At 35.5% G+C, this 27,329-nt stretch overlaps 1 protein-coding gene across 3 annotated transcripts; it reads left to right on the top strand.

Moving 5' to 3' along the window:
- The first annotated feature begins 139 nt into the window (after nt 1-139).
- On the top strand, nt 140-26,669 carry LOC117345321 (dual specificity mitogen-activated protein kinase kinase 7-like). Of its 3 annotated transcripts, XM_033908392.1 has the most exons (20): nt 140-344; nt 3,070-3,283; nt 3,516-3,582; nt 5,410-5,523; nt 5,867-5,986; nt 8,569-8,676; nt 8,862-8,913; nt 14,566-14,693; nt 15,365-15,445; nt 16,216-16,358; nt 17,597-17,746; nt 18,500-20,228; nt 20,301-20,330; nt 20,595-21,142; nt 21,759-21,832; nt 22,590-23,030; nt 23,133-23,162; nt 23,888-24,079; nt 24,111-24,154; nt 24,503-26,669. In XM_033908392.1, the coding sequence occupies exons 1-11, from the start codon at nt 185-187 to the stop codon at nt 17,739-17,741; spliced, it is 1,332 nt and encodes a 443-aa protein (XP_033764283.1). In that variant the 5' UTR covers nt 140-184; the 3' UTR covers nt 17,742-17,746; nt 18,500-20,228; nt 20,301-20,330; nt 20,595-21,142; nt 21,759-21,832; nt 22,590-23,030; nt 23,133-23,162; nt 23,888-24,079; nt 24,111-24,154; nt 24,503-26,669. The 3 variants fall into 3 exon arrangements, with proteins under 3 accessions (XP_033764283.1, XP_033764288.1, XP_033764295.1); XM_033908397.1 differs by lacking the exons at nt 21,759-21,832; nt 22,590-23,030; nt 23,133-23,162; nt 23,888-24,079; nt 24,111-24,154 and having other exon boundaries at nt 20,595-21,024; nt 24,517-26,669; XM_033908404.1 differs by lacking the exons at nt 20,301-20,330; nt 20,595-21,142; nt 21,759-21,832; ... (3 more) ...; nt 24,111-24,154; nt 24,503-26,669 and having other exon boundaries at nt 140-338; nt 18,500-19,775.
- The last annotated feature ends 660 nt before the right edge of the window (nt 26,670-27,329 follow it).

Genomic DNA, 27,329 nt, shown 5'->3' with positions numbered 1-27,329 from the left:
CATAATTCCGGAATTCATATCCGACGTCCGCTTTATTTACTGTCGTTATCATTTTGATACTCTTATTGAATGGCATATCGAAGCGTCGTTAACTGTTTACGTTATTCACACAAATCCGTAAACCGTAATAAACCCTTATTTTAGAATCGCCCTGAAAAGAGATTTATTTATCATGTGATCCAAGATGTCGTCTACATATTCCTTGCAACAGCGAATGGACGATTTAGGAAAAAGAATTAAATCGGAAAATGACAAATCTCAGCGATTAGGTGGATCTGAAGTAATATATCAACGAACCGGAGAATCGGCTAATCCCAGTCCCCGGAGACCACGACAATGTACGGGTCAGTTCATGTGAGACCAAAACAAAGCTGTCTTGTCGAAATTGACGTTTCTGCTATTTCACGGATTACCAGTTCTATTTTGAAAGAATTTCTGTTCCACAGAATGTTTTGTTGTGAATGTGAAGTCATTCTATGATCTTGAAATGTGTTTATAGCATAGATTTTACTGTATGTTTTCCCTTCAGTGAACAAAACCATGTGTGTCTTTGCCAGATTGTTGGTAAACGAATGACAAAATCTCGTTTTTAGGAACCACTTATAAGGCTTCAAACACAGGAATATGTCTAGTCCTATATCATAAAAAATAGTCAGAAATAACCATGTATAATATAAGACTAGATATGTCCCGTGTGCTTCAAATGTACCAAGGAGGGGATCCCCGGAAGCGAATGAAATCTGTATAATAGGACTACTGCATGTAGATCCTACAACAAGAGATATGCAACAGCCATATGATTGGCAATTTCATAATTAGTGCCACTTGGATTTTGATAGCTATAGATACAGTAGACTGTATAATATTTAGAAGTATATCGAGAATAATTGCATTAGAAATTATTAAAACCTCTTTTAATGCCACATCTTTTCAGCGGACTTTGAAATTTGGTTTTACATTTTTATTTGATGGCAGAATTACTCTAGGACCAGGGCATCCCCCTGAGAGTATGTTTTTGACTCCCCTGCCCAAAATGAGATCTGACTCTTAGGTTTGAAGGGACTTGTCTATTTGACATATGTTTTGACCCTTCAGATTTCTCAGAAATAGTTATTTGACTTCTGAAATTGCTAAAAGTCAAGGGTCAACTGAATGCCCTGTAGGGCAGTTACAAAATATGATTATGTTATGATTTTTAAGGTTCTATTACATATATATAATACAACGTACTTATGTATATAGCAGTTTGTTCAGTTCTTAATATCAAACACTGACCAGTGAACATGGTTTGCATCGATTCTCAAAATTAATCACCTATTGACACCAAGAATGAAATTTCAGGGAATGTTTCTCAATATTATATATAGTAATAAAAATACTTCCTCAATCCTTAAAATTTCCAACTGAATACCAAATAGGAGACTGATTTTGTGTTCAGAATGATAAAAATATACTCAAAATTACTTGCGTAAACCTGCTAGGGACCACAAAAATGTTAAAACAAATTAATATTGACCAACATGATCATTTACAGTCCAGAATTAGCTTATATATTTTTTGATAATTTGTTGATGATGACCAGGATATATAGTACCCTCCATAGCATCAATGCTGTTCTATGTACTGCTTTCTGGGGGACAATATATATATATATAGAAGCCTGATATACTTCATCGTAATCCGGTGTGAGCTGAATTATGCTTGTTCGCTATACACAATTGTATATTAATTGGTAAAGGGCATCATCTGTATTTATTGTCCATAAATGTTTCTCCATGTTGATAAAACTTATTTTGTATGGTTAAATTATTAGCACACTACTTTGAAAACCATCTGACCTGAAGATGTGGAATCAAAATCACAAACAGATCAATTACTTTTTGTATCATATCAAATTGATAATTTAGTTTCTGTGATGGGTGATTTAATTTATAGGGTGAAGTGTAGAGAATAAGAATATGATTTAAGAGGTAATTTGAGAAAAAACTACCTTTAAATATAAGTTTAGATTATATATACTTTTTTTATACACTTATATCCAAAAGTTGAATCCATGTAACCAAATCCTACATTGTACCAATTACATATATATAGATATACTAGTATATATATGACTATGTATATGTTCTGATGCCTGGAGTTCATGTTGCTTACCTAAGTAAGTATATACATGGCGCATTAGTAATAGTAATGGTATTTATATTGATTCCAGGTAATTTCGAGGGGGGTTTCCCATAGTTTCACACTTCTGGAAAGTACATGTATTCTATATATAAATTGCTGGCCTTTCCAGTTTAAAAGACTACTTTCTGATTGTGATCATGTATATATATTAATATACATATTATAATTTTACCTCACAGTATCAATATAAATGCATGCAAAACATATCATTCCTGGGAATTGGTTGATTATAGAATTGGTATTATAAATTTAAGTCATGTGTATTCATAAAATCTGTGGCTATTTTTATATATTGGTTATGGATGACAAGTAAATTCTATATTCCCATTAAAACCTTTGAACATTGGTGCAGTATACATAAATATCTGTACATGTATGCGTTAAAGGCATTAGTATATTTTATTTGTAAACACTGCATAAGAATCACAGAAAGTCTGGTTTATTAAAATAGTAAATATTTTACCTTAGCATTCTGTGTCGTCATCAGAAGTAATGTACATCCTGACAGACATTACACTATGTTATGCTACATTTTAATATTGAGTTGAAATTGAAACATAATTTTCTCTGGATTGCTTGAACAATTGCATATTCCTTTTTTTAAAACATCAATCAGTTGAATGATGGATTTTTATTAATGTGAACCTCATCATAATATAATAACATGATATGTATATGATCTATGGTATGGACAGTAAGTCGATAAACCTGTCAGAAGAGTTTAAATGAATTATGTTGACAAACCATTTAGATAAAAAGGATCAGATATGTAAAAATCTTCAAATAAATTCTTCTAATGAACCATTTGGATATAGTATGGTGGGCTAAGTGCACATATACCTGATGTTTTTTCAACTTTAGCTTCACAACTTTTTTCTTCAATAGTTCAAGAATTAGGTGCCTCATCACGTTCCAGTTCAGCTCCTTCTCCAGACCGAGAAAATCTTCGGAACTTTGGACCTCACCGCCAAATGCCCCCAAGACCGATGGACCGACCTAGTTTAACAGGGGCCATACCCAGACCACCAGACAGATCGTTTCTGACCATGCAGGGACATGGCAGATCGCCTTTCCCAGCACCTCCTCAACAACCAAATAGGTCAGTTCTACAGAACCTTATTTTATACTATTTTTACATGGATTTAAACAGAATTAATAATGAGAGAATGCATATTAAGGTCAGATAGAAGCAGAGTTTTGTATGGTTGTTAATTCCTAAAGGGAAATAACTCTTTAAGCATATATACTACATGATCGGTACCTTGGTACTATATTATATTATTTTTAGAAAATAATGACATTTGCTTGATTCTATATACTTTGTTTTACAGTGCAGAAATAGAGAGGAGATACAAAGAAATAATGAGTCAGACTGGGATCCTCACACTAGACAGACAGGTAAGGGGTACTGTCAGACTGGGATCCTCACACTGGACAGACAGGTAAGGGGTACTGTCAGACTGGGATCCTCACACTGGACAGACAGGTAAGGGGTACTGTCAGACTGGGATCCTCACACTGGACAGACAGGTAAGGGGTACTGTCAGACTGGGATCCTCACACTGGACAGACAGGTAAGGGGTACTGTCAGACTGGGATCCTCACACTGGACAGACAGGTAAGGGGTACTGTCAGATGTACACTGGACAGACAGGTAAGGGGTACTGTCAGATGTACACTGGACAGACAGGTAAGGGGTACTGTCAGATGTACACTGGACAGACAGGTAAGGGGTACTGTCAGATGTACACTGGACAGACAGGTAAGGGGTACTGTCAGACTGGGATCCTCATACTGGACAGACAGGTAAGGGGTACTGTCAGATGTACACTGGACAGACAGGTAAGGGGTACTGTCAGACTGGGATCCTCACACTGGACAGACAGGTAAGGGGTACTGTCAGACTGGGATCCTCACACTGGACAGACAGGTAAGGGGTACTGTCAGACTGGGATCCTCACACTGGACAGACAGGTAAGGGGTACTGTCAGACTGGGATCCTCACACTGGACAGACAGGTAAGGGGTACTGTCAGACTGGGATCCTCACACTAGACAGACAGGTAAGGGGTACTGTCAGACTTGGATCCTCACACTGGACAGACAGGTAAGGGGTACTGTCAGACTGGGATCCTCACACTGGACAGACAGGTAAGGGGTACTGTCAGACTGGGATCCTCACACTGGACAGACAGGTAAGGGGTACTGTCAGACTGGGATCCTCACACTAGACAGTCAGGTAAGGGGTACTGTCAGACTGGGATCCTCACACTGGACAGACAGGTAAGGGGTACTGTCAGACTGGGATCCTCACACTGGACAGACAGGTAAGGGGTACTGTCAGACTGGGATCCTCACACTAGACAGACAGGTAAGGGGTACTGTCAGACTGGGATCCTCACACTGGACAGACAGGTAAGGGGTACTGTCAGACTGGGATCCTCACACTGGACAGACAGGTAAGGGGTACTGTCAGACTTGGATCCTCACACTAGACAGACAGGTAAGGGGTACTGTCAGACTGGGATCCTCACACTGGACAGACAGGTAAGGGGTACTGTCAGACTTGGATCCTCACACTAGACAGACAGGTAAGGGGTACTGTCAGACTTGGATCCTCACACTGGACAGACAGGTAAGGGGTACTGTCAGACTGGGATCCTCACACTAGACAGACAGATAAGGGGTACTGTCAGACTGGGATCCTCATAACACTAGACAGACAGGTAAGGGGTACTGTCAGACTGGGATCCTCACACTGGACAGACAGGTAAGGGGTACTGTCAGACTGGGATCCTCACACTAGACAGACAGGTAAGGGGTACTGTCAGACTGGAATCCCCACACTGGACAGTCAGGTAAGGGGTACTGTCAGACTTGGATCCCCACACTGGACAGACAGGTAAGGGGTACTGTCAGACTGGGATCCTCACACTAGACAGACAGGTAAGGGGTACTGTCAGACTTGGCTCCCCACACTGGACAGACAGGTAAGGGGTACTGTCAGACTGGGATCCTCACACTAGACAGACAGGTTAGATCTATTCAAAGCCATAACATTCAAATAAATAATTAGAAAATGATCTGCTTTAATATTTTAATTGATGATCAAAAATATTATCAAAAATACAGACTGTTTCTAGTTATTTTGCATTTGAGACATTCATAACTGAAAGACATTTTCTAGTTTTATTTTAATATTTGTTATTACCTTTTCTTTTCAAAGAAATATCCTACAGAAATAAGTGAATTGGAACACTTGGGAGAACTTGGGCATGGCACATGTGGCCATGTGGTGAAGATGAGACATAAGCGGACAAATCATTTGATGGCTGTCAAAGTATGTATTGGCAGTGATTACCTTTGCCAGACAATTAAAAAGAATTATCTCCCTTCGACCAGTCATTTCCTATGTAATAACAACCATAGAATTGCATTTCAATGTAATAGTGTGTACCACCTATCTTGTACTATGAAAAAAATAGAAATTGTTTGACTATATCATATATTTTTTCTGACACCAAATAAAAAATGCTATTATCCATTGAAATAATTCAAAATAAATGTAAGGTATACAAAAAAATAGATGTCACAAAATAGTTGAAAATGCTTTTATCATTCTTTAACAATTTTGTCGCTTTTACATTTTACATTTCAGATGGTTTATTTATGCTTTGTTGTAGCAAATGAGAAGATCTGGAAATAAGGAGGAAAATAAAAGAATAATCATGGATTTAGACGTGGTTATAAAGTGTCATGACTATCCCTTTATAGTGCAATGTATCGGAACCTTTATAACAGATGTAAGTCATTCATACAGTAATTACCCCTCTGTTAATATAACAGATGTAAGTCATTCATCCAGTAATTACCCCTCTGTTAATATAACAGATGTGAGTCATTCATACAGTAATTACCCCTCTGTTAATATAACAGATGTGAGTCATCTATACAGTAATTACCCCTCTGTTAATATAACAGATGTAAGTCATTCATACAGTAATTACCCCTCTGTTAATATAACAGATGTAAGTCATCCATACAGTAATTACCCCTCTGTTAATATAACAGATGTAAGTCATTCATACAGTAATTACCCCTCTGTTAATATAACAGATGTAAGTCATTCATACAGTAATTACCCCTCTGTTAATATAACAGATGTAAGTCATTCATACAGTAATTACCCCTCTGTTAATATAACAGATGTAAGTCATTCATACAGTAATTACCCATCTGTTAATATAACAGATGTAAGTCATTCATACAGTAATTACCCCTCTGTTAATATAACAGATGTAAGTCATTCATACAGTAATTACCCCTCTGTTAATATAACAGATGTAAGTCATTCATACAGTAATTACCCCTCTGTAAATATAACAGATGTGAGTCATTCATACAGTAATTACCCCTCTGTTAATATAACAGATGTGAGTCATTCATCCAGTAATTACCCCTCTGTTAATATAACAGATGTAAGTCATTCATCCAGTAATTACCCCTCTGTTAATATAACAGATGTGAGTCATTCATACAGTAATTACCCCTCTGTTAATATAACAGATGTGAGTCATTCATACAGTAATTACCCATCTGTTAATATAACAGATGTAAGTCATTCATCCAGTAATTACCCCTCTGTTAATATAACAGATGTGAGTCATTCATACAGTAATTACCCCTCTGTTAATATAACAGATGTAAGTCATTCATACAGTAATTACCCATCTGTTAATATAACAGATGTAAGTCATTCATCCAGTAATTACCCCTCTGTTAATATAACAGATGTGAGTCATTCATACAGTAATTACCCCTCTGTTAATATAACAGATGTAAGTCATCTATACAGTAATTACCCCTCTGTTAATATAACAGATGTAAGTCATCCATACAGTAATTACCCCTCTGTTAATATAACAGATGTAAGTCATTCATACAGTAATTACCCCTCTGTTAATATAACAGATGTAAGTCATTCATACAGTAATTACCCCTCTGTTAATATAACAGATGTAAGTCATTCATCCAGTAATTACCCCTCTGTTAATATAACAGATGTGAGTCATTCATACAGTAATTACCCCTCTGTTAATATAACAGATGTAAGTCATTCATACAGTAATTACCCCTCTGTTAATATAACAGATGTAAGTCATTCATACAGTAATTACCCATCTGTTAATATAACAGATGTAAGTCATTCATACAGTAATTACCCCTCTGTTAATATAACAGATGTAAGTCATTCATCCAGTAATTACCCCTCTGTTAATATAACAGATGTAAGTCATCCATACAGTAATTACCCCTCTGTTAATATAACAGATGTAAGTCATTCATACAGTAATTACCCCTCTGTTAATATAACAGATGTAAGTCATTCATACAGTAATTACCCCTCTGTTAATATAACATGTAAGTCATCCATACAGTAATTACCCCTCTGTTAATATAACAGATGTAAGTCATTCATACAGTAATTACCCATCTGTTAATATAACAGATGTAAGTCATTCATACAGTAATTACCCCTCTGTTAATATAACAGATGTAAGTCATTCATACAGTAATTACCCCTCTGTTAATATAACAGATGTAAGTCATCCATACAGTAATTACCCCTCTGTTAATATAACAGATGTAAGTCATTCATCCAGTAATTACCCCTCTGTTAATATAACAGATGTAGGTCATTCATACAGTAATTACCCCTCTGTTAATATAACAGATGTAAGTCATTCATACAGTAATGACCCCTCTGTTAATATAACAGATGTAAGTCATTCATACAGTAATTACCCCTCTGTTAATATAACAGATGTAAGTCATCCATACAGTAATTACCCCTCTGTTAATATAACAGATGTAAGTCATTCATACAGTAATTACCCCTCTGTTAATATAACAGATGTAAGTCATTCATACAGTAATTACCCCTCTGTTAATATAACAGATGTAGGTCATTCATACAGTAATTACCCCTCTGTTAATATAACAGATGTAAGTCATCTATACAGTAATTACCCCTCTGTTAATATAACAGATGTAAGTCATTCATACAGTAATTACCCCTCCGTTAATATAACAGATGTAAGTCATCTATACAGTAATTGCTTGTCTATTAATATAACAGATGTAAGTCACTCATACAGTAATTACCCCTCTGTTAATATAACAGATGTAAGTCATTCATACAGTAATTACCTGATGATATTCAAACAGTGTGTATTTTTTCTGTTTTAAACAAGCAGTAGCAATCAATTTAAAAGATATTTCTATGTATTCTTTATATTTATTTGATTATTTCAAATTCAAATCCCCTTAGATTAAAAACTAATTGAAGATATGAATGATGTGATTTATATTTGCATGATTTCAGAGCGAGGTATGGATCTGTATGGAACTCATGTCTACATGTTTAGACAAACTCCTTAAGAAAACCAAACGACCGATTCCAGAGGCAATTCTAGGAAAGATGGCAGTAGCGGTGAGCTTAGTATTGTGTACACGTAATATACAATTAGCTTCTTTTTATCGTGGTAGAGCATCTCAGATATATAAAATACTACCACATACAAGGTGGAGCTAGATCTAACCCCATGATGTGATGTTTGATGTAAATTTTAATGTATTGTGTGATAGATTTTGAAAATGTTTTATGTACTGTTTCAGATTGTAAAAGCATTAAATTATCTGAAAGAGGAACACGGGGTCATACACAGAGGTGAGTACAGATGGTTGAATACCTGAAGACCATTTAATTGTTGGTGATTCTCTTTGTTTTTCACCTTAACTGAAGACTCATCATGTGGCCTTTTGTAATGAGGCATCATCTGTTACACTTTTCTCGGTAGATATTGATGAAAATTGCTTGGAATAGCGATCATATAACCATGCATACCACATTGATAAGAATGGAGGAAAAATTTGACCTGTCACATATTGTGATACCGATATAGGAGTCTCACGGAGAACATGTCTGATAACCATTTAAGTCTAGAGAACATGTCTGATAACCATTAAAGTCTAGAGAACATGTCTGATAACCATTAAAGTCTAGAGAAGATGTCTCTGATAGACATTAAAGTCTGGAGAATATGTCTCTGATAACCATTAAAGTCTAGAGAACATGTCTCTGATAACCATTAAAGTCTAGAGAACATGTCACTGATAGACATTAAAGTCTAGAGAACATGTCTCTGATAGCCATTAAAGTCTAGAGAACATGTCTCTGATAGACATTAAAGTCTAGAGAACATGTCTCTGATAGACATTAAAGTCTAGAGAACATGTCACTGATAGCCATTAAAGTCTAGAGAACATGTCACTGATAGCCATTAAAGTCTAGAGAACGTGTCACTGATAACCATTAAAGTCTGGAGAAAATGTCACTGATGGCCATTAAAGTCTAGAGAACATGTCTCTGATAGCCATTAAAGTCTAGAGAACATGTCACTGATAGACATTAAAGTCTAGAGAACATGTCTGATAGACATTAAAGTCTAGAGAACATGTCACTGATAGCCATTAAAGTCTAGAGAACATGTCTGACAGTCATTAAAGTCTAGAGAACATGTCTCTGATAGCCATTAAAGTCTAGAGAACATGTCTGATAACCATTAAAGTCTAGAGAACATGTCACTGATAACCATTAAAGTCTAGAGAACATGTCACTGATAACCATTAAAGTCTAGAGAACATGTCACTGATAGCCATTAAAGTCTAGAGAACATGTCACTGATAACCATTAAAGTCTAGAGAACATGTCTCTGATAGCCATTAAAGTCTAGAGAACATGTCACTGATAGACATTAAAGTCTAGAGAACATGTCTGATAACCAGTAAAGTCTAGAGAACATGTCACTGATAACCATTAAAGTCTAGAGAACATGTCTGATAGCCATTAAAGTCTAGAGAACATGTCACTGATAACCATTAAAGTCTAGAGAACATGTCACTGATAGCCATTAAAGTCTAGAGAACATGTCTGATAACCATTAAAGTCTAGAGAACATGTCACTGATAGCCATTAAAGTCTAGAGAACATGTCACTGATAGACATTAAAGTCTAGAGAACATGTCACTGATAACCATTAAAGTCTAGAGAACATGTCACTGATAGCCATTAAAGTCTAGAGAACATGTCTCTGATAACCATTAAAGTATAGAGAACATGTCTGATACCCATTAATGTCTAGAGAACATGTCTCTGATAACCATTTAAGTCTAGAGAACATGTCTCTGATAGCCATTAAAGTCTAGAGAACATGTCACTGATAACCATTAAAGTCTAGAGAACATGTCTCTGATAACCATTAAAGTCTAGAGAACATGTCTGATAACCATTTAAGTCTAGAGAACATGTCACTGATAGCCATTAAAATCTAGAGAACATGTCTCTGATAGCCATTAAAGTCTAGAGAACATGTCTCTGATAACCATTAAAGTCTAGAGAACATGTCACTGATAACCATTAAAGTCTAGAGAACATGTCTGATAACCATTAAAGTCTAGAGAACATGTCTGATAACCATTAAAGTCTAGAGAACATGTCTCTGATAGCCATTAAAGTCTAGAGAACATGTCACTGATAACCATTAAAGTCTAGAGAACATGTCTCTGATAGCCATTTAAGTCTAGAGAACATGTCTCTGATAACCATTAAAGTCTAGAGAACATGTCTCTGATAACCATTAAAGTCTAGAGAACATGTCACTAATAACCATTAAAGTCTAGAGAACATGTCACTGATAACCATTAAAGTCTATAGAACATGTCTGATAACCATTAAAGTCTAGAGAACATGTCTCTGATAGTCATTAAAGTCTAGAGAACATGTCACTGATAGACATTAAAGTCTAGAGAACATGTCACTGATAGACATTAAAGTCTAGAGAACATGTCTGATAACCATTAAAGTCTAGAGAACATGTCACTGATAGACATTAAAGTCTAGAGAACATGTCTGATAACCATTAAAGTCTAGAGAACATGTCACTGATAGACATTAAAGTCTAGAGAACATGTCTCTGATAACCATTAAAGTCTAGAGAACATGTCACTGATAGCCATTAAAGTCTAGAGAACATGTCTCTGATAGACATTAAAGTCTAGAGAACATGTCACTGATAACCATTAAAGTCTAGAGAACATGTCTCTGATACCCATTAAAGTCTAGAGAACATGTCACTGATAGACCATTAAAGTCTAGAGAACATGTCTCTGATAGACCATTAAAGTCTAGAGAACATGTCTCTGATAGACATTAAAGTCTAGAGAACATGTCACTGATAACCATTAAAGTCTAGAGAACATGTCTCTGATAGACATTAAAGTCTAGAGAACATGTCACTGATAGCCATTAAAGTCTAGAGAACATGTCTGATAACCATTAAAGTCTAGAGAACATGTCTCTGATAGACCATTAAAGTCTAGAGAACATGTCTCTGATAACCATTAAAGTCTAGAGAACATGTCTCTGATAACCATTAAAGTCTAGAGAACATGTCTGATAACCATTAAAGTCTAGAGAACATGTCTCTGATAACCATTAAAGTCTAGAGAACATGTCTCTGATAACCATTAAAGTCTAGAGAACATGTCTCTGATAACCATTAAAGTCTAGAGAACATGTCACTGATAGACATTAAAGTCTAGAGAACATGTCTCTGATAGCCATTAAAGTCTAGAGAACATGTCTCTGATAGACATTAAAGTCTAGAGAACATGTCACTGATAACCATTAAAGTCTAGAGAACATGTCACTGATAGACATTAAAGTCTAGAGAACATGTCACTGATAGCCATTAAAGTCTAGAGAACATGTCACTGATAACCATTAAAGTCTAGAGAACATGTCACTGATAACCATTAAAGTCTAGAGAACATGTCACTGATAACCATTAAAGTCTAGAGAACATGTCTCTGATAACCATTAAAGTCTAGAGAACATGTCTGATAACCATTAAAGTCTAGAGAACATGTCACTGATAGCCATTAAAGTCTAGAGATCATGTCTGATGGACATTAAAGTCTAGAGAACATGTCACTGATAGACATTAAAGTCTAGAGAACATGTCTGATAACCATTAAAGTCTAGAGAACATGTCACTGATAGCCATTAAAGTCTAGAGATCATGTCTGATGGACATTAAAGTCTAGAGAACATGTCACTGATAACCATTAAAGTCTAGAGAACATGTCACTGATAGACATTAAAGTCTAGAGAACATGTCTCTGATAGCCATTAAAGTCTAGAGAACATGTCTGATAACCATTAAAGTCTAGAGAACATGTCACTGATAGCCATTAAAGTCTAGAGAACATGTCTGATAGACATTAAAGTCTAGAGAACATGTCTCTGATAACCATTAAAGTCTAGAGAACATGTCTCTGATAACCATTAAAGTCTAGAGAACATGTCACTGATAACCATTAAAGTCTAGAGAACATGTCACTGATAGTCATTAAAGTCTAGAGAACATGTCTCTGATAGCCATTAAAGTCTAGAGAACATGTCACTGATAGACATTAAAGTCTAGAGAACATGTCTCTGATAGTCATTAAAGTCTAGAGAACATGTCTCTGATAGACATTAAAGTCTAGAGAACATGTCTCTGATAGACATTAAAGTCTAGAGAACATGTCACTGATAGCCATTAAAGTCTAGAGAACATGTCTGATAGACATTAAAGTCTAGAGAACATGTCTCTGATAACCATTAAAGTCTAGAGAACATGTCTCTGATAACCATTAAAGTCTAGAGAACATGTCACTGATAACCATTAAAGTCTAGAGAACATGTCACTGATAGACATTAAAGTCTAGAGAACATGTCTCTGATAGCCATTAAAGTCTAGAGATCATGTCTGATGGACATTAAAGTCTAGAGAACATGTCACTGATAACCATTAAAGTCTAGAGAACATGTCACTGATAGACATTAAAGTCTAGAGAACATGTCACTGATAGCCATTAAAGTCTAGAGAACATGTCACTGATAACCATTAAAGTCTAGAGAACATGTCACTGATAACCATTAAAGTCTAGAGAACATGTCACTGATAACCATTAAAGTCTAGAGAACATGTCTCTGATAACCATTAAAGTCTAGAGAACATGTCTGATAACCATTAAAGTCTAGAGAACATGTCACTGATAGCCATTAAAGTCTAGAGAATCATGTCTGATGGACATTAAAGTCTAGAGAACATGTCACTGATAGACATTAAAGTCTAGAGAACATGTCTGATAACCATTAAAGTCTAGAGAACATGTCACTGATAGCCATTAAAGTCTAGAGATCATGTCTGATGGACATTAAAGTCTAGAGAACATGTCACTGATAACCATTAAAGTCTAGAGAACATGTCACTGATAGACATTAAAGTCTAGAGAACATGTCTCTGATAGCCATTAAAGTCTAGAGAACATGTCTGATAACCATTAAAGTCTAGAGAACATGTCACTGATAGCCATTAAAGTCTAGAGAACATGTCTGATAGACATTAAAGTCTAGAGAACATGTCTCTGATAACCATTAAAGTCTAGAGAACATGTCTCTGATAACCATTAAAGTCTAGAGAACATGTCACTGATAACCATTAAAGTCTAGAGAACATGTCACTGATAGACATTAAAGTCTAGAGGACATGTCACTGATAACCATTAAAGTCTAGAGAACATGTCTCTGATAACCATTAAAGTCTAGAGAACATGTCACTGATAACCATTAAAGTCTAGAGAACATGTCACTGATAACCATTAAAGTCTAGAGAACATGTCACTGATAACCATTAAAGTCTAGAGAACATGTCTGATAACCATTAAAGTCTAGAGAACATGTCACTGATAGTCATTAAAGTCTAGAGAACGTGTCGCTGATAGCCCGGTAAGTTTGAGATGTTAACCACATTTATTAAAACAGGACCAATGTGACTTGTGACATTTGGTGACCTATATCTTGACCTTGAGCATAACTACATAGTGTTGACATTAAGCCTGTAGTGTTATGATATGTACAAGTTGATTTAGTATATGACCTTTCAAAGGCTTTAGTGACATGTAGCTGTGCAGTTTTAGAAGGGTGGATATCAATGTCAAGGAGATATTTACAAAACTAAAGAATAGACTGGATAAAAAGTATTAAGTGACCATATTTTCTGTATTGTTAGGTTGTAAACATATTGAAGTAAATCTTCAAATCAATAAAAGTAATTCAAATCTGCATGTGATGTGTCTAAATGTTTTACTGGATCAGGTGAGGCCTCTTGTGTTAATATATACATCTGAACTATTTAAAAATATAAAACTGAACTGTTATAAGGTTTAATCTACTGGAAAAATATTTATTTATAAATTATCATTTCTTTCCAAGATGTAAAGCCATCCAATATATTGCTGGATGAGAGAGGTACCGTGAAGTTATGTGACTTTGGCATCAGCGGCCGCCTTGTAGACTCAAAGGCGAAGACGAGGAGTGCAGGATGTGCAGCTTACATGGCGGTAAGGACTTACAGATTGTATATAGACATTTATAGAGTGATTATTATCATAGTTGACAGTCTGTGTGGTCATGTTTTGAATTTAATTCCTTTTCTTGTTCACCAGATTAATAAAATATTCTTCTCCTTTTAATAACTGTTAATTTTACAGTACCAGGTAGTAAAATATTCTTTTCCTTTTAACTACTGTACCAGGGTGGTCAAATATTCTTCTCCTTTTAACTACTGTACCAGGGTGGTCAAATATTATTCTCCTTTTAACTACTGTACCAGGGTGGTCAAATATTCTTCTCCTTTTAACTACTGTACCAGGGTGGTCAAATATTCTTCTCCTTTTAACTACTGTACCAGGGTGGTCAAATATTCTTCTCCTTTTAACTACTGTACCAGGGTGGTCAAATATTCTTCTCCTTTTAACTACTGTACCAGGGTAGTCAAATATTCCTTTCCTTTTAACTACTGTACCATTCCTTTGGTTTACCAGCAGGAAGTATTTTTTTGTGTTTATCAGAGTAGTCCTTGTTTCTTTCCATTTACCAGTATGGTAAAAATAAAACTATTGGGTATACGTAGTTGACCATTCTTGTTGTTGAACCATATACTATAATCAGTGATTTCCTCTGAAATATTTATATACTGGTATTTATTTTTGCTGATTTCTTTGTTGCCTAGCCCGAGCGGATAGACCCACCTGACCCACAAAGACCTGATTATGATATCCGGGCAGACGTCTGGAGTCTGGGCATCACACTAGTAAGTATCAAACGTTCTTGTGACTGAGTCCACAGTGATTGTGCTGATTTACTGATGTGTTTATTATTATTAGTACATCTGAACCGAAGGGTCTGGATAACTTAAAGTCATTGTGCTTTGTCAATCGTCGTCCGCAGTGCGTAAACTTTTCATATTTCAAACTTCTTCTTAAGTTTTACCAGTGGGATTCAGCTCTAACTTACCTCAAATGATCCGAAGATAGTCTTAACCAAGTGTTGTTATTTTTTCGTGTCTGTTCAAAATCCATAGAGACCATCTTGAAAAACACATTTCAAACTTCTCCAGTTCCACTGGTGCCATTGGGCTGGAAATTGGTGAGGATGTTATGGAAGGGGGCCAAGGAAATGTTATTTTTCAGCTTCGTAGAAGCTTTGACATGGCAACACCTATTTCAAAAGTCTTCTCAAGTTCCACCGGTGGGATTCAGCTTAGGCTTGAGTTCAATGATCCCAAGTTGGTCCTGACCAAGTGTTATTATTTCTCTGGTTGGTCTGTGCCGCTATACTTTCTATTGAGTATTTATACTACAAAAGTACAAGGGCATTAGAGTCACATGACCATTAAGGCCCATGAGCTTCTTACTTCATTCCATGTGCAGTGAGATGGCCCTCCTGTATAAGATCAGTGTCCTATGATTTGACCCAGTTGACCTGTTGTTCATTTGTCCTCCAAAATGAAAAAAATAGCATCATCATGATATAATAAAATGTTTGTATTTTTTAGCTGTATGAGGTATTGATATTTTTCAGGTTGAGTTGGCCACAGGAGAGTTTCCGTACAAGAACTGTAAAACTGACTTTGAAGTATTAACAAAAGTCCTTCAAGAAGACCCACCATTACTGCCCCCAGGGAAGGACTTCTCACACGAGTTCTGCTCCTTTGTTAGAGACTGGTGGGTTTAATACATCACTGAAAATGTTGAAATACTAGAAATATATGAATTATATGGGTTACAGAACCTGACATAAGCTTATAAAGTACAGGTTATGATATACCCTCTATAGATTTGGTCAGGGTATAAAAGTTACGCCACCTTTCTGAATTACTGGCGTTGAACCCTGTCTTACACTTCGGGATAATTGATTGTATCCAGTGATGCGATCCACTCGTATTATGGTGACTCTCGCTACCCCTGAGTGTTTGTGTACATATGTATCACCATGTGACTAAACCTACAATCTTCATCAGCATCGGTGTCATCGTTCAATTGAAGTTCGATTTAAGGTTGTGGTTTCCTCACATCCGGGGAATGTTCAAATAATCACATCTAGCATTAAATGGGCCCACTTATAGTCTAGGTGTTATTTACAAAAAGTTTGCCAAACATGCGTACTTATATTTTTCAAGGTGAAGCAAAGTCGGTGGTAGTCAGGAATATTTGTCATCATGGCCTTTTTGTTGAGAATGTACAAACATGTTTTTCTAACCTAAAAGAATCTTCCTAGTAACTAATCAACCATCTGTATAAAGAAACAATTTTCATTCAATCATATGGATATAGTTGTCTGTGCATATATATCTCAAGATTAAATTCTCCCTACATGGAGAACCCCTGTATACAACCAGACACATGCACAACAAGTTGGTATCCAACCTACTTCATGAAGGAGATGTCCAATAAAGAAAAGTTTTACTCCCTGAATCTGCTGTTAGATTGTGTGGGATAATGTACAACTGATACTGATTGTAATTGTAGTTGACTTTCATTGTCCACAGATAGGGTTCAACGGCAGTATTGTGAATGCTTAAAATTTCAAGCCTTACAAAAGAACATCAACAGATGTCCTTTGGGACACTGGTATCTCAAAACAACATTGAAAGCACTTCATTCTGCTAGACTCATCGGATTCTCAAAATTATAAATAAAAAACAAGTTGTACTGATAAATCAGAAATTGTTCTCCCAAATAGGGAGGTGTATGGCAACATTTATTTCATAAACACTGCCCAAGTACCGAGATATTGTTTTTGACTATACATGATAATAAAACCATTTATTGTCCCGGCAAGGTACACAACATTAACCAGACCAGAATGGATAATTAAAAATCACATGATTAAGAGAAAAAAACAAAAACAAATTTATTTATTTTTAAATCATAATTTAGTGTTGCTATGCTTTAACTTTCAGTTTAACTAAAGATTATAAGAAAAGACCCAAGTACAAGAAATTAATCGAACACAAGTTCATAAAAAGATATGAGAAGGAGGACGTAAATGTAGCAGCCTGGTTCTCTGATGTAACTCATTTAATGGCCGTCCAATGTAGGTCTTGATACAGGTAAGTCATTCACAACAATATTTTAGTGGTCGTCCAATGTAGGTCTTGATACAGGTAAGTCATTCATAATATTTTACTGGTCGTCCAACGTAAGTCTTGGTACATGTAAGTCATTCATAACAATATTTTACTGGTCGTCCAATGTTAGGTCTTGATACAGGTAAGTCATTCACAACAATATTTTAGTGGTCGTCCAATGTAGGTCTTGATACAGGTAAGTCATTCACAACAATATTTACTGGTCGTCCAATGTAGGTCTTGATACAGGTAAGTCATTCACAACAATATTTTACTGGTCGTCCAATGTAGGTCTTGATACAGGTAAGTCATTCACAACAATATTTTAGTGGTCGTCCAATGTAGGTCTTGATACAGGTAAATCATTCACAACAATATTAGTTGGCTGTCCAATGTAGGTCTTGATACAGGTAAGAATGTGTTGGTGGTAAGCATCATTGAATAAAAAGCTCTATTATTATACATGATCACATCATTGATTGATGTATTTTGTGTCAAGTATGTAGACAAATGTTATATTTACTGATTCAAGTGATTACCAAAGTTATGACAGTCCCGTCATTCACAAGCTACGTGAGGGATTTCCCTTTACTATCAGTGTATCTGCTATTTATCTTGAGTTCACTACTATAAGTTTGAATTAGTTTACATGTCAACAATTTATATCTCATTATTACCACACATCTCTGTTGAAAGAAATTGATCCCTGTTATTGAGAAATTTCTGTTTGATCAGTTGCAGATGGACAGAGACAGAAGAAGTTAGGTCCTTGGGACAATGCTGGTCACTGGTCGGCACAGCTTAATTCCTTGAGGCAATGCTGGTCAATAGAACAGCTGGAGCCTTCAGAAAATGCTGAAAGCTGGTCAGTATTGTATAAATACTTTGGAAAATGTTGACCTCTGGCTAGCTGAAATTTGTTCCTAGAGCCACTTGCTCCACACTGTGTAGATCCTGGGACGCCATGCTTGAGACTGGTCAGACTCTCAGGACATTATCGGGCACAAGTACATAGTCCTGGTGTTGGATAACGGTCACTAATAAAAGATCCTTTGAACAATTGTGGTCTAACACTGAACAATATATACACTTATGACCGCTGGTCAGCACGCTTTTGATCCTCAGGACAATGCTGGACATAACTGGACAGTGGCCGGCCAACTCATCCAATCATAACACTGTGTGCTGCTCAATCAAAGTCTTCATCACTGATTGTTAAGAACCCAGGATTTGACGGGGACACCACTAGATATTGTGTTTTAATTGCTGTGCTTCTCCACATTGACTTGGATTTTGATATCGGTTATACGATATTCTTAATCTCAGAAAGTGTTTTAATATTTTTGGCACACCCATGAGCTATTGCCGTCCATCTTTTCCCATTGTGCATATCGTCCGTGGTCTGTATGAACTATTTATAATTTTAACTACCTCTGGGATATAAAAAAAACTAGCAATGAAGCTTAGTAGATTAGAGACCAAAGTTTCATCTTACTTAGCCTCTATTATCCAATGGGATTCAGTTACAGTATTTAGATGATGATAAATTCTTCTCCCTTTTGTTTTTGGGTTTTTTGGTTTTTTTTTAAAGACAAAGACTTGTAAACCTTAAGTACAGTGTATGTATAGACAGTTATAATGAAGAGAGGGCTTTGTAAACCTACTTAACAATGTATGTATTGTCTAAAAAGCTTATTTAAGAAAAGCATTGATTATGTTTTGGCCAAATTTTATAAGTTGCATGACATTGTTAGGGGTATCAAGATTATTCTAATTTAGAGACCCAGAAAACAGGACAAAAAGGAAGAATTGCAATTTTCAAAACTCCTTCCCAAGTCTAAGAAATGTAGTTATTAAAGTATCTTGGGGCATATGATGGCATACTGTAATACCATACCCTGATTCCTCATTAGGGTCACGCCTACAGTAAGTTCAAGGTTTAATTTGTATAGGGGAACTTTGTCAAGTATAAATACTGAACAGTTGAAATAAAGAATCTCTATTACAATGAGCTTGCCTTTATCTTATAGTATATTAGTAAGGGTTGAAAAGGAGATCAGATACCCTGGGTGATATACAAAGGAATGGAATAGGATAGGATTGGATCAATTATGGTTAAAGTGATTCTTTATATTTTATATTAATTGAGGTGAGGTGACAGTATCTGTAAATTTCTATACTGAGGTGATTATACTGAGGTGACAGTATCTGTAAAGTTCTATACTGAGGTGATTATACTGAGGTGACAGTATCTGTAAAGTTCTATACTGAGGTGATTGTATCTGTACAGTTCTATACTGAGGTGATTATACTGAGGTGATTGTATCTGTAAAGTTCTATACTGAGGTGATTGTATCTGTAAAGTTCTATACTGAGGTGATTATACTGAGGTGATAGTATCTGTACAGTTCTATACTGAGGTGATTATACTGAGGTGATTGTATCTGTACAGTTCTATACTGAGGTGATTATACTGAGGTGATTATACTGAGGTGATTGTATCTGTACAGTTCTATACTGAGGTGATTATACTGAGGTGATAGTATCTGTAAAGTTCTATACTGAGGTGATTATACTGAGGTGATTGTATCTGTAAAGTTCTATACTGAGGTGATTATACTGAGGTGATAGTATCTGTAAAGTTCTATACTGAGGTGATTATACTGAGGTGATTGTATCTGTAAAGTTCTATACTGAGGTGATTATACTGAGGTGATAGTATCTGTAAAGTTCTATACTGAGGTGACAGTATCTGTAAAGTTCTATACTGAGGTGATTATACTGAGGTGATAGTATCTGTAAAGTTCTATACTGAGGTGATTATACTGAGGTGATTGTATCTGTAAAGTTCTATACTGAGGTGATTGTATCTGTAAAGTTCTATACTGAGGTGATTATACTGAGGTGACAGTATCTGTAAAGTTCTATACTGAGGTGATTATACTGAGGTGATAGTATCTGTACAGTTCTATACTGAGGTGATTGTATCTGTAAAGTTCTATACTGAGGTGATTGTATCTGTAAAGTTCTATACTGAGGTGATTATACTGAGGTGATAGTATCTGTAAAGTTCTATACTGAGGTGATTATACTGAGGTGATAGTATCTGTACAGTTCTATACTGAGGTGATTGTATCTGTAAAGTTCTATACTGAGGTGATTATACTGAGGTGACAGTATCTGTAAAGTTCTATACTGAGGTGACAGTATCTGTAAAGTTCTATACTGAGGTGACAGTATCTGTAAAGTTCTATACTGAGGTGATTGTATCTGTAAAGTTCTATACTGAGGTGATTATACTGAGGTGATAGTATCTGTAAAGTTCTATACTGAGGTGATTATACTGAGGTGATTGTATCTGTAAAGTTCTATACTGAGGTGATTGTATCTGTAAAGTTCTATACTGAGGTGATTATACTGAGGTGATAGTATCTGTAAAGTTCTATACTGAGGTGATTATACTGAGGTGATTGTATCTGTAAAGTTCTATACTGAGGTGATTATACTGAGGTGATTGTATCTGTAAAGTTCTATACTGAGGTGATTATACTGAGGTGATAGTATCTGTACAGTTCTATACTGAGGTGATTATACTGAGGTGATAGTATCTGTACAGTTCTATACTGAGGTGATTATACTGAGGTGATAGTATCTGTACAGTTCTATACTGAGGTGATTATACTGAGGTGATTGTATCTGTAAAGTTCTATACTGAGGTGATTATACTGAGGTGACAGTATCTGTAAAGTTCTATACTGATGTGATTATACTGAGGTGATTGTATCTGTAAAGTTCTATACTGAGGTGATTATACTGAGGTGATTGTATCTGTAAAGTTCTATACTGAGGTGATTATACTGAGGTGATTGTATCTGTAAAGTTCTATACTGAGGTGATTATACTGAGGTGATTGTATCTGTAAAGTTCTATACTGAGGTGATTATACTGAGGTGACAGTATCTGTAAAGTTCTATACTGATGTGATTATACTGAGGTGATTGTATCTGTAAAGTTCTATACTGAGGTGATAGTATCTGTAAAGTTCTATACTGAGGTGATTATACTGAGGTGATTGTATCTGTAAAGTTCTATACTGAGGTGATTATACTGAGGTGATTGTATCTGTAAAGTTCTATACTGAGGTGATTATACTGAGGTGATTGTATCTGTAAAGTTCTATACTGAGGTGATTATACTGAGGTGATTGTATCTGTAAAGTTCTATACTGAGGTGATTGTATCTGTAAAGTTCTATACTGAGGTGATAGTATCTGTAAAGTTCTATACTGAGGTGATTGTATCTGTAAAGTTCTATACTGAGGTGATTGTATCTGTAAAGTTCTATACTGAGGTGATTGTATCTGTAAAGTTCTATACTGAGGTGATAGTATCTGTAAAGTTCTATACTGAGGTGATTATACTGAGGTGATTGTATCTGTAAAGTTCTATACTGAGGTGATTATACTGAGGTGATTGTATCTGTAAAGTTCTATACTGAGGTGATTATACTGAGGTGATTGTATCTGTAAAGTTCTATACTGAGGTGATTATACTGAGGTGATTGTATCTGTAAAGTTCTATACTGAGGTGATTGTATCTGTAAAGTTCTATACTGAGGTGATCTATACTGAGGTGATTGTATCTGTAAAGTTCTATACTGAGGTGATTGTATCTGTAAAGTTCTATACTGAGGTGATAGTATCTGTAAAGTTCTATACTGAGGTGATTGTATCTGTAAAGTTCTATACTGAGGTGATAGTATCTGTACAGTTCTATACTGAGGTGATTATACTGAGGTGATTGTATCTGTACAGTTCTATACTGAGGTGATTATACTGAGGTGATAGTATCTGTACAGTTCTATACTGAGGTGATTATACTGAGGTGATTGTATCTGTAAAGTTCTATACTGAGGTGATTATACTGAGGTGATAGTATCTGTACAGTTCTATACTGAGGTGATTATACTGAGGTGATAGTATCTGTACAGTTCTATACTGAGGTGATTGTATCTGTACAGTTCTATACTGAGGTGATTATACTGAGGTGATAGTATCTGTACAGTTCTATACTGAGGTGATTATACTGAGGTGATAGTATCTGTAAAGTTCTATACTGAGGTGATTATACTGAGGTGATTGTATCTGTAAAGTTCTATACTGAGGTGATCTATACTGAGGTGATTATACTGAGGTGATAGTATCTGTACAGTTCTATACTGAGGTGATTATACTGAGGTGATTGTATCTGTAAAGTTCTATACTGAGGTGATTATACTGAGGTGATTGTATCTGTAAAGTTCTATACTGAGGTGATTATACTGAGGTGATTGTATCTGTAAAGTTCTATACTGAGGTGATTATACTGAGGTGATAGTATCTGTAAAGTTCTATACTGAGGTGATTATACTGAGGTGATTGTATCTGTAAAGTTCTATACTGAGGTGATTGTATCTGTAAAGTTCTATACTGAGGTGATTATACTGAGGTGATTGTATCTGTAAAGTTCTATACTGAGGTGATTATACTGAGGTGATTGTATCTGTAAAGTTCTATACTGAGGTGATTGTATCTGTAAAGTTCTATACTGAGGTGATTGTATCTGTACAGTTCTATACTGAGGTGATTATACTGAGGTGATAGTATCTGTAAAGTTCTATACTGAGGTGATTATACTGAGGTGATTGTATCTGTAAAGTTCTATACTGAGGTGATTATACTGAGGTGATTGTATCTGTAAAGTTCTATACTGAGGTGATAGTATCTGTAAAGTTCTATACTGAGGTGATTGTATCTGTAAAGTTCTATACTGAGGTGATTGTATCTGTAAAGTTCTATACTGAGGTGATTATACTGAGGTGATTGTATCTGTAAAGTTCTATACTGAGGTGATAGTATCTGTAAAGTTCTATACTGAGGTGATAGTATCTGTACAGTTCTATACTGAGGTGATTGTATCTGTAAAGTTCTATACTGAGGTGATTATACTGAGGTGATAGTATCTGTAAAGTTCTATACTGAGGTGATTATACTGAGGTGATTGTATCTGTAAAGTTCTATACTGAGGTGATTATACTGAGGTGATTGTATCTGTAAAGTTCTATACTGAGGTGATCTATACTGAGGTGATTGTATCTGTAAAGTTCTATACTGAGGTGATTATACTGAGGTGATAGTATCTGTACAGTTCTATACTGAGGTGATTATACTGAGGTGATTGTATCTGTAAAGTTCTATACTGAGGTGACAGTATCTGTAAAGTTCTATACTGATGTGATTATACTGAGGTGATTGTATCTGTAAAGTTCTATACTGAGGTGATAGGATCTGTAAAGTGCTATACTGAAGGTGATTATACTGAGGTGATAGTATCTGTAAAGTTCTATACTGAGGTGGATTAACTTGATGGGTGGATAGTATCTGTTACAGTTCTATACTGGAGGGTGATTGTATCTGTAAAGTTCTATACTGAGGTGATAGTATCTGTACAGTTCTATACTGAGGTGATTATACTGAGGTGATTGTATCTGTAAAGTTCTATACTGAGGTGATTGTATCTGTAAAGTTCTATACTGAGGTGACAGTATCTGTAAAGTTCTATACTGAGGTGATTATACTGAGGTGATACTATCTGTAAAGTTCTATACTGAGGTGATTATACTGAGGTGATTGTATCTGTAAAGTTCTATACTGAGGTGATTGTATCTGTAAAGTTCTATACTGAGGTGATCTATACTGAGGTGATTATACTGAGGTGATTGTATCTGTAAAGTTCTATACTGAGGTGATTATACTGAGTTATACTGAGGTGAGCATAAGGCCCGGGAGTTACCTTCTCTCTTATGTGAAGCTTAATCTGTAAAAAACAAAACAAAAAACTTTAAATATTATAAATCATAAGGTTTATAAAAAAACAGTGTATACGATATGAAATTATTGACTGACTTACAATGTTTTACCTTATGTATTACTCATCATATCAAACTGTAAAAGATATGATTAATGTCAATGATTAATATCAATTAAGTCAGTAAAAACTAAGACATGATTAGTGTGTTATTTTCGTTCTCAGTTTGTGATGTATCAACATTCAATAGTACCTCTATAAATGTGTATCCAGTATCAGTTTTGATTTTATAACCATGCATGTCCTTTAGACAGACTAATTGGCATCATCTGGGTTACATCTGTATGTCTGGTTACAAAGAATACATATACCATGCTGTAAAGGTTGATCTGTTTTAGGTGTCATGTTGCCTTAATGAGACAAAATCATGAATAGAAACCTCAAAGTAAATTAAGTATTAATAGGAAATCTCCTTATTTCATAATTTGCATAAGAAATATAACGTAAACTGCCAAAATTTGAACCATTGATGATAACATCTTTACAACAGATGCTATCAATAGATTTCTCTAACAGTTTCATGAGGCCCTAGAAATCTCGACTGGAGGCTGTCATTTACTGGTCTAGGCCCTAGAAATCTCGACTGGAGACTGTCATTTACTGGTCTAGGCCACTGAGGTGGTAAACAGTATACAAGGCGATTCGGCTACTCTGAGAAGGCTATTCAGCTACTCTGAGAAGGCGATTCGCCTACTCTGAGAAGGCGATTCCGCTACTCTGAGAAGGCGATTCCGCTACTCTGATAAGGCGATTCGGCTACTCTGAGAAGGCCATTCCGCTACTCTGAGAAGGCCATTCCGCTACTCTGAGAAGGCCATTCCGCTACTCTGAGAAGGCGATTACTCTGAGAAGGCCATTCCGCTACTCTGAGAAGGCCATTCCGCTACTCTGAGAAGGCGATTCCGCTACACTGAGAAGGCCATTCCGCTACTCTGAGAAGGTGATTCAGCTTATATGTGTAAAAGTTGATTTGGCTTTTATAACCATATAAAGGCATGAGATTCTAAGGACTGTTTTGTCAATGCTACAAACTGATAATTAAGCCATTTGATGAAGAGGTACAGAAAAGTTTGCATAGAACCAATACATCATTATGATGGGCACCAAAGACTCTCTGGTGTCTCCTGTTATAGGTTGATCAGGGAATATTCCTGTATATATGAAGTGTAGGCCAATTTATTGTGTACACATTGGCAAATCGTTATACTGCTGTAAGTACTGTGATTTACACAAAGTAATTCTCAACTGTATATTACAATGAGAACATGTTGAAGAAAACTTGGTAGGTACAACGCAGTTATATCTTAAATCCCTAAAACATTATTTGGACATTTTTACACTGTAAACTAATACATGCAGTATACAATGTATGTAAAGACATTTAAAGTCAGATTAATATTTTATAACTGATATCCTTTATTTAAAGTGAGATTACTTAATATAATAACTACTGTATTACAGATTCCAAGTATTAGTCGGGTAAAATGTTAGCTCATTATAGTTGATGGTCATTTCAGATCAACTGCTTGTATACCTTGTAGTGGACACTATGGTTCCCTACACATTGAGACACCATGACTTGTCTGTCTGGTAGTATGCTCTTTGTAGTAGTTTAATATACAATATCATGCTAATGTCAAAATTAACCAAAATTTCTCTGGAGAAACGGTTTTTGAATATCTTCATGTGGGTAATACATTGAATAGTTCAGCAGAGATCTACAATATAGATGTTTGATAGGTTTCTGAGGTTAGTCAAGATATTGGCATGATGAATGCCATATGTTTTCCCTGTGTTGTGCCGTTTTCTATTTATATTTTTAAGTATGTCATTGGGTCATATTGATGTGATAACTGTATTTACACACAGGATGTCCTATCTCTTAGAGGTCAATCCATTATCCATGTTTTATTGAGCAATAATAATATATGATGTTTGTGCTGTTTTTGATCCAGATACAGACTTTCTACTGGAGACATTAAATAGCATTGTAAAAATTTTATGGTTTTATTGGTCTTTTTGTTCTGGTAGATTAAAAATATCGTTATATCTACTTAAAACCTCAGTTTTACATATTTTTGTGTCTCTTGAAGGCATCAAGCAAGTCAACATACTTTTACTGATTTGCTGAATACCCTGTAGATAAAACATGATTGTTAAAAGGCGAAACATTTACTTAATAAGATTTGTTTGATTTTAGACAGCTAAACAGTAGATTCTGTTTGAAATCTGATGAAGGCCTCTACTTTAAACTTAAAGTTTTAATAGTGAATTATGCATTATGACATTGCTCAAAATTAATTACCCTTTATCCGTTCACGAGTGTCCCTCTGAATGCAGAACCCTAAGAACAATTGTCATAGTTAATTAGTTGCAGGTTTTACCACCTTCAAGACTATTACTAGGTCTGTCTCGCTGACAATCCAAGTCGACCACACAAGCTCAATGCAACAGTTTAAAAGCTTTGTACTTCAGCAAGCACCTAATGGAATCTATTACAGCATATAAACCAACTTTCAAAGTCAATTGACCTGGTTTTATAACAAATGGGTACCAAAAGACTTACTAATTCACAGTTCTCATGTAAATGACGTTCAAAATTATGGGGATACAATAATGGACTGCTATATTAAAACCATTACCTATCTAATAAGTTCCTC

Source organism: Pecten maximus, chromosome 2, assembly GCF_902652985.1.
Source record: "Pecten maximus chromosome 2, xPecMax1.1, whole genome shotgun sequence".
Classification (NCBI taxonomy): Eukaryota; Metazoa; Mollusca; class Bivalvia; order Pectinida; family Pectinidae; genus Pecten; species Pecten maximus.
The sequence above is the reverse complement of the archived record's forward strand: the minus strand, read 5'-3'. Positions and strand labels throughout refer to the sequence as shown.